Raw genomic sequence first — 11,902 nt, forward strand, 5'->3', positions numbered from 1 at the left:
ACTATTAATCAGCTTCTGAAATGGTATGAACAGTTGTATCTCTACACGATTGTCCTGTGAAAGTCACTCAGCTGAAGCCAGGTAAACTTATTTGTGGCTATCCTAATCCCTTGGGGCTAAAGCCATCCATTCCAATGTGGGGTGGTCTTTGCTGAGGACTTCTAAGCCAACAAGGTCAATTTGATGCCCCCCATCCTCCTCTCCTTCTGACATTTGAGAAAGTATCCTCTCCTCTCCTCTCCTCTCCTCTCCTCTCCTCTCCTCTCCTCTCCTCTCCTCTCCTCTCCTCTCCTCTCCTCTCCTCTCCTCTCCTCTCCTCTCCTCTCCTCTCCTCTCCTCTCCTCTCCTCTCCTCTCCTCTCCTCTCCTCTCCTCTCCTCTCCTCTCCTCTCCTCTCCTCTCCTCTCCTCTCCTCTCCTCTCCTCTCCTCTCCTCTCCTCTCTTTTCTTCTCTGTCTTTTCTCTTGTTTTTGATTTTTTTAATTGGTACCTGCTATTTTCAGATATAGACTGATACTATTTAAAAAAAATTCTAACTCTCTTCATAATTTGTGGGTTGTTTCAGATCTGATGGAGGTTTAATATTTTGGTCTCCAGTTTGAGTATTTTTAAATTATTTTTCACTCCTAGTGATATATATTGATCTTTAATCCTCAGGCAGATATTTGTCTTGCTCAGTGCTTGAGTTCTCCACAATCAACCCTGTGTACCAGGCACTTCTGCACATCACTTTGCTCCACTACAAATTCCTGCACAGCAGAGCCCCTGAAAGATAGTCCCCAAAGCCACACCAGACAAACAAATTCCAGTTTTTGTTCACTAACCCAATTGCACTGTCCCTACAATACCTTGTTAGCCTGTCGGAAACCCACTCACTTTCATGTCATATTCTAATCAGTTAGATCTGCAACTGAGATCCAGGCTACAAATTTATTGCCAATGGCAACAACCACATCATGGCTTTAAATCAACTTTTGTGTGTGTGTGTGTGTATATTATAACATTATTTTAATTATTTTAAGGGAGAGGACTACAGAGCCAAAATCATCATGTCCAATTGGCAAGAGGGGCTACATTAAGTTTAAAGAATCTCTTTGCATTATCTGATTCTAGCAGCACTAGTAACAGAGCCTAATCTAATCTTCCATTTCAAGAGCTTTAGGGAGAACAAATTGCCATCAGCAGGGGAAAGACTTGGAATGGCATACAGCCTGTCCTCTCCTGACATCCTACTCAGCAAATTCCTCACAGATTTCCTCCTGATGTCAGTATAACTGACATAAAGGTTATTTCATAAAATCTTGTGTGGATTCTAACTTGTGAAAATGGAAGGATCCATGCCCAGAACAACAATACAGGCTCAAGTAAATAATCATAGCATTTGTCCTTTGTGCATAAAGCTTAACAAATGATTGAACCAGGGAGGGGCTGAAGAGTTCCCATGCTGAGTACCAATGCTGTGAGCACATATTGAAATGAGTAGCCAATAAATGTCAAAATCAAGGTGACTGATGACATAAAGTCTTCTTGTTTGACTGGAAAATGTTAGGAAAGGTTTCTAGTTTAATATGCAATATGATAAGGAGTGGGGAAAAAAAAGTAGAGTTAAATGCTAAAATTGTTATAAATCATATGAGCTATTTCTTCAGGGAACACAATCCCTTCAGCAGATCAGGAATGCTGTAAGATATGGAGATGTGATCAGGACTGACAGCAGGAGGTCATTTGTTACCAGTGTTAGACTGGCAGTGTCCCCAGAATCAGTTTTGGAACTCTGGTGAAACAACAGATAAGCAAAGTTTTGGGATTTGGATATTTGCATACTGAAATAATATAATGCAAATACTCAGAAACTTTTCTTTATCATGATGCCATCAGAAATGCAGATGGATATGCAAAATGATAATAGTGAGCACTCCTTTCCAAAGCACAGTGTTTCAGCCAACATCACTGGCATGTTCTGGCTACTTCACGCTGCTCTAATTAAAGCTCAGTCATCCTTACAGCTGCTTTATATTCCTAGAGCACTGCACAACAGCTGGATCATGCCGTTGATTTTGGCCCTTAAACTCCTTGGAAATTACTGTGTGAATAGCAAAACCTTGGCCCTTTCTGTCACCATTTAAGCTTCTGTCACCTGCATCTCTGGCTTGAGCGCATGACACCTTTGCATTTGGATAAAGTGTTGAGAAAGTATCAACTTCATAGGCGAAGACAGAGTAAGTGTTGGCATTACTCTGATTTTGGCAGCTTTCACACTAAGAAAGGCTGTTAGGGGCAGGGTCCCAGAGTGTGGCAGACAGTCTGCCACACTTACTGTCAGGTAAGGCTTGCTGAAAAATAATCTACAAGTTTAAAAGACATTTTGAAAGAGGTCAAGTTCGATGTCCTTTAACAGCAATCATATGCTAATTAGCCAGATGATATGAAACACCAGGTCAATTGGTTAAGCTTCTCTGTTGCCATTTTAATGAATTTTGAAAAAACCATTACTTTGCATTTGTCCTTGTGGGCCTCTATGGATTTACCCTGAGCATAAGCACACTTGAAATATGCATTCCTAATTTCTCTGTTGTTGATAAGCCTACAGTCAACTGCTCAGTCTTTACATGGCTTTATGAATTGTTATCTCAGCTCCCAGGGACAGATGGATCAAAGTGGCTGTCTTGAGTTATGGTGTGACTGGGTGACACACCACCTTTCCTGAAGTCTAACATACTCAGCTAAGTGCACCTGGTTGATTATGTAATGTTTCAGGTTGATGATGTGTCTCAACTAGCCATAAGTTAAATTTAACATTAATTGTGCACCTTCAGGTCTATAAGTTGAGTCATCTTACTGCAGAGAAATCCCTAACGTGGCATGTTACTAAGCAGAATATACTGTAATATAATAATCAGTTTTCTGCTGAAAAACATATACAAGACAGGCTTCAAATATTTGTTCTTAAAACATGTAGGATGCCCTGGAGCCATGAAGCTGTAAGACATAAAAAATAGGTTTGGTTTAGAGATGAAAGTGGCTGGAGGCTGTGACCCACAGGGACTCAGAAGGAAACACTTAGAAAATAGAGACAGATTGAATCCCAAGTGCTCTCTCCTGAGAGGAAGCGTGGTTGGAAAGTTTCAAACCCATTAAAGTTAAACAAATTGAAAAGCCCTATCTGAGAGGAAACATAGTACTATGTTTATTTTTCCATTATAAATCTGAAGCCTAAAAGATTTCCTGAGTTTCTCAGGTATTGTTCATGCTTATAATGGAGATCTGTTTATAGAAAGTGTAATTCATGTATTTAATCCAAACTGTTTGATGAAAAACACCCTGCATAAGCATTCAGGAAGCTAAAGGCCATTGTATACCTGTATCACATATTGTTTGGATAAGAGCAGACCTACAATGCAAGGAATCTCTTTGTGAAACTCTTTCACTTCAAAATATAGGGTCTAATTCTCTCCCTATTTATGCTGGATGAATTCCACTGAATTAGCGAAGACATGAGTAACCAGCCATAATAAAAAGACAATCTTCATGCTGAGTGTGAAACTACAAAAATGCAAGGCTAATTGTGGCAAGAGATTTATAATGCTGGCCTGAGTCAAATATGTAGGCAAGTCAATTGCAGAGCAGTGTAATTTAGGAAAGCTGATTAGTCAATGTATTTTAGGTTTTTCTCCATCACTAGTGAACTGCTGCTCTGAATTCCTTATCAGAAGAGTGTCTGATATTGATGTTGAAAAGCATCTGTTTGAACAATGAACAAACTGCAGACTAACACCAGAGATTAATTTAAATGAGAGGAAATACTTGGAAGCAGTGGAATATTTTTCATTAGATTTATTGCTATTAAAATTTAGCAATACAGTAGGTCAAGTGACAGAGCTGAGGAGCGTTTTCTGTTGTAGTCTAAGACTCAGTGTAGGTGCTTAAGAAGACAGAAATGTGTGCATTGAATAACCATGACCTGACATTTTAGAGAAACCCTGAATCTTCTGGAAAGAGTGTGTTGATCTTGCCCATTTATCTGTTAGTGATTTCATACCCTTTGTACTAATTTTTCAAACTCCTTTTCAACTTTCCTTTATGGAACTTATTGTCTAACAATCCTGTGTGGTATTTGCCATCTGACTTTGCATTAATTTGCAATATTTATTTTTCAGAGAATAATATTCTCTGAAATTAGAGAGAATTATTTCAGATGAACAGCAGACTGACATTTGTCATGCATTGGAACTCTCTTCTCATAGAGAATTTATACTCCAGCAATATGCTTTTCGAAAATTTAATTGCATTTCTGTTTCCCACATGTTAAAATAAGATTTATTTGACAACCTGCTTTGTTTTGTAGTGTTAACTTATGAGCGATCAAAATGTCAACTGAAGAAAAGGAAACACTGGAACATGTTATACCATATCACTTTTAAGTTCCATACATTGAATTCATACCAGCATTTGGCTTGCTGAAAAAGATGGCTAACCTTACCTCAGGACTTTTTTTCTGCCACACACAGAGTTGTTGAAATGGTCGAGCTTTCTACCACAGTCTCTTGAGTATGGAAGTATTCTTCAGTTTTTAGAAGACTGTGTTCTTACCAAAGGCAGTATTTCCACTGTACCTTTCTTTTTTTGTAAGTAATTTTGTTTACAAATGCATCTTTATGTTTGTTTCTTTCTAGGCAGGGATGAGATCCCGAAACCAAGGTGGAGAAAGCTCGTCTAACGGGCACTTCTCCAGTTCCAGGCCTGTCATCAGCCATGCAGAGAATGAAAAACTTCAGGAGGATGCCAAGAAAAAGAACAAACCTCATCGGAAGGAAGATGAGGTCATGGTTTCAGCAACTGTCAAACGGCACTCAAAATCACCTGGTCCTAGTGAGAGAAAGAACAAGAAGTCCATAGAGCTTTCTAAAGAAGACTTGATAAAACTACTCAGTATAATGGAAGGAGAATTGCAGGTAAATTAAACATCTTCTAAACCACATTTTCTATGTACCTATCTATTTTTAGGTTGTCCAAAGAGCACAGGGCTCAACCAACAGGAACATGCATATTTAAGGCAAAGGACCACAAGGAGAGAGCAGTGGTAGTTGGTGTTTAACAGTCACAGTTTTAAGTGATGCTTTATTTACCACTGCAGCTACCAAAGCAAAATAAATTATAAACACCTGGAGAAAAAACACCTGACAAACAAATGGGGATCTGCAGGTGAGGCTGAAAACAACCACAGAGGAATCAGTGGTGGGTGGGAAGAAGGGAAGGACAAATAAATATAGGGAATGTAATTACAATCATTATTGAAAATAATTGAGAGACAAATATACAAGTCAGGAATACTGAACATGGACTTAGGATGTCCTCTGGAATTTCAGCATAGTTAGATGTTACTGAGGGCTCAGCCAGAGCTCTGCTTGTCCTGTCTGATTTCTGGACACCAGTGCTTTGCACATTCCTTGCCTTTCAAAGATCCATTAGTTTTATTTCTTGGAGTAGTGCTTACTTGAAAGCTTTCTCAGTTGTCCTAGTTTGCAGGTTAATTCAGCCCAGTAGTAAGTCCTTGATGGCAGTCAGCCTGATTTTGCACTTAACTTGTCCTCAAATGTCCATCCAGTTTTGAGATTCTCTTTAATGCTAATAAATCACTGAACACTCTGTAGTGTGAGCCTTCAGAGAATTTCAAAATAAGAATCTGGTAGATGGTATTTCAAAAAATATGAAGACTTGTGGCTTTTCAAGACTTATCCCCTTTTGTGGTAGGACTGTTTGTCAAATTCATATGTTATTTTGGTATACTTTAGTGACCTTTTTCACTGAACCTATGGACAAGCAGAAAAAAATACAACTGACCTGTGTGAAAACATTTTGTCTTAATCCCTTTATTCCAATTAACCATTACTATTTAGCTTTTCATGGAAGGCTTTACTTTTCCCCTGAGACCCACATTCATAACATTATTACTTTAATGTTGAACTTGCTACCATCTTATCTGATTACAAGAAGCAATTGTTCTGTTAATTTCTTTGGTACATGTGATGCCATTACCACAACTCTGAGATTCCATCTCACTAAGTATCTTTAAGTATCACTTTTTCTGCACATAATTCACCTCTAGCTTGTCAGAAACTACTCTCAAGTTACAGGAAGTATGCATTCAAAATAAAAAAAAAAATGGTCAAAAACAGAGAATGGTCATTTTACAATGAAAACTGCAGGGCAAAAAAAAAAGGAAAAAAATTGTCGAATGCAATTTTGCAGAGGAGAAAAATAAATTATCATTACAGAGAAGTAACCATTTTTATTGTGCTTCATTTTACTTTATTCAAAACCTTGTATATATAATTTCCTTAGAGATGGAGTTAGCATGAAGCTTATGTGGTGAACAGAGCCAGACCTCAATAGAAATGTATCATGCTTGTGTCGCTCAGAAAGATTTACCCTGAAGTCACCTTTGTGGTCTGGGAAGGGGAGGTAAAGGAAGTCACTAATGTTTCCTGTGTGGCAATAAATGTGGTCTTGACTGTTTGAGTAATTCTCCTGTTCTTCACCATAGTCTTTTACTTTGTGGGGTAGTTACACAACCTTTGAAGGACTGCCCATGCTCTCATTATCCCTATGGGAAGAGATCCTGGACAATACTTTCAGGGGTGTTTTCATACATACAGACCCCAAAGAGATGTTAGGCACTGCTGAAGCTTCTGGGCATGATAGGAGGGAATGGGGACAACCACCCTGGTAGCTGCAGAGTGCATCTGTTCTGCTCCTTGCAGCCAGGCAGGGAAGAGAGTCATTATTTTTAATCCACAGAGGTTTTCAATTTCATGTAAAACTCCCCATTTTAATTATTTCCCTGGTACCTGTGTGACCCATTTCTGAAGTGGGCAAGCTACAGCACTTTGGCTTGAGATGAGAGCCTGGCTTTAACACTACAAGTGAAGATGAGCCAAGGAAGACTCCAGCCAAAGTAAATACTCTGGTATTACCTCCAAGCTGTCACAGTGACCTAATGCACTGAGTCATTTCATGGCTTTTTATTTTCAGATCTGTTCAGACATCTCTGGTGGCTGGCTGGCATTTTGTTGGACTGACAAATCACACTGCGGGTTTACTTTAAAGCCATTTCAATACTGGCAAAGCAAACATTATCTAGGCATGTGTTAAGAAGATTTTGTTCTGAGAATAACATCAGGCTGTACCTGTAGGGAGATGCATTGTTTTCTGAATAAAAAAATGGGATAAAGTATCATGATTGTTTACTCAGCCATGAGCAGAGGGTATTCTATGCCCATACCCCCAAGGTGACACTGCCTTGGAACCCTCAAACAGTGAGCTAAGCATTGGGAGGTAATCTGGTTGTGACAACTGTGGGGTTAGCAGGGTAAACTGGTAATGTATTCACATGCATCCTGTGTTTAGTTCACTACTCACATCATCTGACAACACAGACCCACACTACACTGATCTCAGTATCAATATTGAGCACTTCACAGGTTGATGCTCCAGGTCTTCATTTTGAAGCCAAATGTGCCAGAAAACCATGGAGAGATGCCCTGGAAATGTTGTTTATGTCCCTATTTTTACCTTGATTGTTTTTTTTAAATTATAATACCCTCGGGTAGCTTGCTTGTGCTTTAGCTTCTAGAACCAAGTTGGACTCAGCTCTGCCTGTCTTCATGTTTCCTGGCTGGACCCTGTGCATTTACTGAATACAGAGAAGGAAAGCTTTTCAAAAACATCTGAGGTCACCATAGCCTATGCCTTATTTTGTAAGAAAACAAAAGAGAAAAAAAAGTTTACAGAAGCTGTGGTGATGAGAATGTGTCCCAATATACATGGCAGGAGAGCTCTTAAGTACAGCCTCTTTGAAGGAGAGTGGGAAGCAAACGAACTGATGACAGGGATTTATTTTAATGGCACTCTAGCTCAGTGGAGTGTATTTTCTCTTGTGAGATCTAACTGCTCATATAAAAAAGTAGAGATTATATGGTCTTTAAACCCATATTGAACATATAGTGGCAAAAAAATCCATTAAGGATTGCTTCCTATACCTGGAAAAAAAAAATCTAATTTTTAAATACTGTAAAGCTGATTTGAAAAGCAAACTTCAAATACCAGTAGAATAAATTAGACCATGAAGGCATGGCATTAATTTGCCTGGTTCTTACAGTGATTTCAGTCAAACCCACATGTGAATATTATTAATTACAGAGCAAGACAGGCAGAGTGGATCTTTACAATAATGATATAATACTATCTGTGCTTCACAGATTTTTTCCGATGGCCTATGTATTTGTCCTGGCAGGAATATATTCCCTTTCTATATGGTTTCTGAGCAGCAGCCATTAATCTTCAGCAATACTAACACTGATTTTCAACATTTCCTGATTGGGGGCCCAAAAGGAAATGAGCAGCAGTATTCCTACATGTTTACAACTCACTCACTCTTATTGCATGTTTGGGAAAAAGCCCCACAATAATAAAAGTATATTTATAAAGACAGCATCCCACTTCAAATCATTAGGTTTTTCAAGAAAAATAATTTTTTAATCCAGATTTCGTGCCTATTGCTGGAGAACAATTTAAGCTTGGGAGACAGTTTCCTATATTTCATACCAATTTAAAAAGGAGCAACTTTTCCACTTGAAGCCTTTATTATAGCCCATGCTTTACTGTATTTCTCCAGTGCCAACATGGCATTCATCCCCTGCAGCTCAACCCCCCATTCCTGTTGAGGTCCCTTGCATGCTTTAGGGCTGAGGGAAATGTTTCCTGAGAGCCTGGGCAGTGCTGAGGAGCAGAGCTCCTCAAAGCCATGCAGCCATGGGATGTAAAGGAAATACACATTAAGTTGTCAGCTGCACATTTCCTCTGTTGCAGACCTGAGGGTGCAGATGGGCAGTATGTGAAATGTGATGTCTTGAGAAACAGTATGTGTAATATATAAGTGATATATTAATTAATCACAAGACACAATTTCTGACAAGTCGTCAGACTTTCAAATGGTCCAATGTAACACTGGGTTTGGTTTGGTTTGATATTTGAAGGGAAACACTGTGTAGCAACTATTCAGAGGTAAACCTATTTATATAGCATCCCTTATTCAAAGGGAAAGACCAAATCACTCTGCTGTCAAAGAAGTCCCTTCCTTATAAGTATGCATTCAAGACTGCATTTAATGGTTAATTTGAATGCTTACACAAGGTGTCAGAGCAATAGCTTGTTGAAGGGCAGGTATGGAAGGCTGGCTGCTGGTGGCTGAAATCAGTCCTGGGGGAAGGAGCTCTCATGCAACAGAGACAGGAGGAGCTCACCTTCAGGTGGGCTGCAAGACTTTCTTCTCAACCTGGGTGGATCAGGGAAAGGTTAGCAGAGGACTCTGTGTTTTGTTCTCTCTGGTAAAGTCCTTATGAAACACTTAGATATTAGTGGCTGTACATCCTGCCATGAGGAAAATCGTCTCTCTTACCAAAGTCAATTAACTCACATGGGTATAGGTGATATATTTTTTTACATTTTAACATTTTCAAAGGTATTTTAGTATTTTTCTGTTTGTCTTTCTAGCAGAAAACTGTGCTTTGTAAATGTAAAGGAAAGGAAGATTCTTTGCTGTTTCCGTCTTTCTGCTTTCTACTTTCCCTTTTGTAGGTCTACATATTATATAATAAATTTTATTCTATAATCACTCTGTTCTCTTCTTTTTCCTAAGATCTAAATTTCCCTATTCCCTTTTCTTCCGTTCTTTATTTCTCTTGTTGTGACCTTTTTTATTACTCTTCCTTTTTGTTACTTCCCAACTCACTTTCCTCGTCTTTGTACTGCAGATGCATTGACTGACCTGAGAATTCTGGAGATAAAATCATAGGATCTACTGTATATCAAATCCCAGCATCTAATTTTTTAGGCAAACTCTCCATTTTACCTTTGTTGTTAACTTAGTAAGCTGTGCTTTAAGATTAGGTGGGTTGTTTACTACTTCTATTGGAAAATAGTCCCAGAACTGAAAAGCTTTAATGTTTAGCTGATTTCTCCCTTTTAATTTCCAAAGCTTTTTAAATTATGTCTAGCGAAACCTTTATGCAACTCTGCTATATTCAGTGATCCTGCTTTGGAAGCCCACCTCTCCCCCTCCTGTCTTTAATGCCTAATGTGTTTGTAGACAGCAGTCTTGCATCCTCTGAGCCTTTGTTCTTGCCGTGCTAGCCATACCACATCCTTTCAGTTGCCTCTGGCAAAACAGGCTCTCCATGTCTTCATCACCCCGTGACCAGCAGCAGTCACACCCTGGCTTCACCTTTCTTGGTGTCTGTAGCTGGAACTGCACATGGTGCTTGCTGTAGGAGAGAGCTCCCTAGTGCCTTGTGCGTTTGGTTTCATATTTGCCTTTCTCTTAAGGCATGACATTACTTGACCTTCCCATCACCTGTCATTCTGACTAGCATAAGCAAGAGAATTTGACTCTGTGGCTGTTGTTGTGATGTTTTTCTCTCCGCCTCTTTTTTCCTATTTCTGCAATATGTAATGCCTCAAACTGCTTTTGTACTGAGATTTCCAAGAGAATGTGACAACAGTGGCAAAGGCATCTAGTTGTTTAGTTAAAAATACTGTACAAACGTCTATATTTTTCTTCAGTGCCTTGATTTAATACTCTTGCATTAATATTAATAAACATGGATCTGCCTCAACGCTCAAGGGAGGAATATGAGATAGATAGGTGGTAGAAACCAGATGTGTTTTGTGCGCAGGAACTGAAATCAGAAGAGAAAGCTGGGGCAATTTGCCTTGGCACCAGAGAAAGCAGTGAAAAGAAGATGTTTTCAAATGGTCATTAGTGAAATAGCACAGATTAACAAGCTGCAGATCAGCCAAGGCAGAAAAAATAGGTAAAGCCAAAGAAAAGTGCATGTAGGGTATCTGCGAAGTCGGGTTGATTGAATTGAATTAGTTTAGGATTTATTAGCTTATCATACAGATGAAATACACATTCCCCAAGGGAAAAACTTTGGCAAGTACAGAGCTACAGGGAAAAAGAGCAGATAGGGTTAATGTGAGGAGGGAGAGGTGACTTAAGCAGACTGGAATGAGGGGAAAGAGGCTGGACAATAGAAGAAAAAGAGTGTAAGCAAAAGGGGAATACAACAGAGATAAACGGAGCCAAGCTAGAGACATGGAAAGTGGGCACAAAAAAGGAAAGAAAATGAAGGGAAATATGGTATCCACAATCTAGCAAAATAAAAGCCAAAAACAAACCCTAAAAATGTCTGGCATATCAGTACCATGAGTTAGAAAACTCTCTCCTCTCTTACTGACCCCTGGTTTGTTTGTGTTTTCCTGGTGAAGAATGCTTTTGCAGCACAAAAAAAAAAAAAAAAAAAAAAAAAAAAAAAAAAAAAAAAAAAAAGCTTTCAGACCACAGATGCTCTCTTCTATTTTTATTGAATAATTTATAACCAGAGATTAATTTTGTCCAGAATAGTATGCTTTGTTTTCTGTAGTTTACATTTGCTGCTCTGCAAAGTGCAGAACATACCATAGGAGGTAAGAAGAACTTGTCTAGCAAGTCCCAAAATCATAAATTTTAAAACAGAATCCAGCTGTTTTGTGTGAGAGAGAGAAAAAAAATAAAGGTAAGACAGTATACTGAAATATAGTTAAATTGTGCTATTCAGGCAATTTCCTGCTCCCTCTGAAATAAAGGGCAGAGGTTCTACCAACCATAGGAATGACAGCCATCCATCTCTTTGGTACTAAAATCGCTTTATAATTATATGCTTTTCAAAGTAATGATCCTCAATAAAATATCACTGTCACTGGACAGCTGTAGGCTGAAGACCTCTTTCACAAAGACATTTTAACATCCTTCTCTATTAATGCTTGAGCTGTATTTAACAGAGCTCTATCTGTTGTGTTAGTTAG

General features: G+C 38.8%; 1 protein-coding gene across 3 annotated transcripts in view; it reads left to right on the plus strand.

The window, feature by feature from the left end:
• Nucleotides 1-11,902, plus strand: part of FILIP1 (filamin A interacting protein 1) — a 102,531-nt gene that overhangs the window by 37,811 nt on the left and 52,818 nt on the right. For all 3 annotated transcript variants that reach the window (XM_014870208.2, XM_014870209.2, XM_088162148.1), the window contains one exon: nucleotides 4,672-4,950. In XM_014870208.2, coding sequence (XP_014725694.1) covers nucleotides 4,678-4,950 — 273 coding nt within the window. In that variant the 5' untranslated portion in view covers nucleotides 4,672-4,677. The remainder of the gene's footprint in view (nucleotides 1-4,671; nucleotides 4,951-11,902) is intronic.

Source organism: Sturnus vulgaris, chromosome 3 (assembly GCF_052056855.1).
Source record: "Sturnus vulgaris isolate bStuVul1 chromosome 3, bStuVul1.hap1, whole genome shotgun sequence".
Taxonomy (NCBI): Eukaryota; Metazoa; Chordata; class Aves; order Passeriformes; family Sturnidae; genus Sturnus; species Sturnus vulgaris.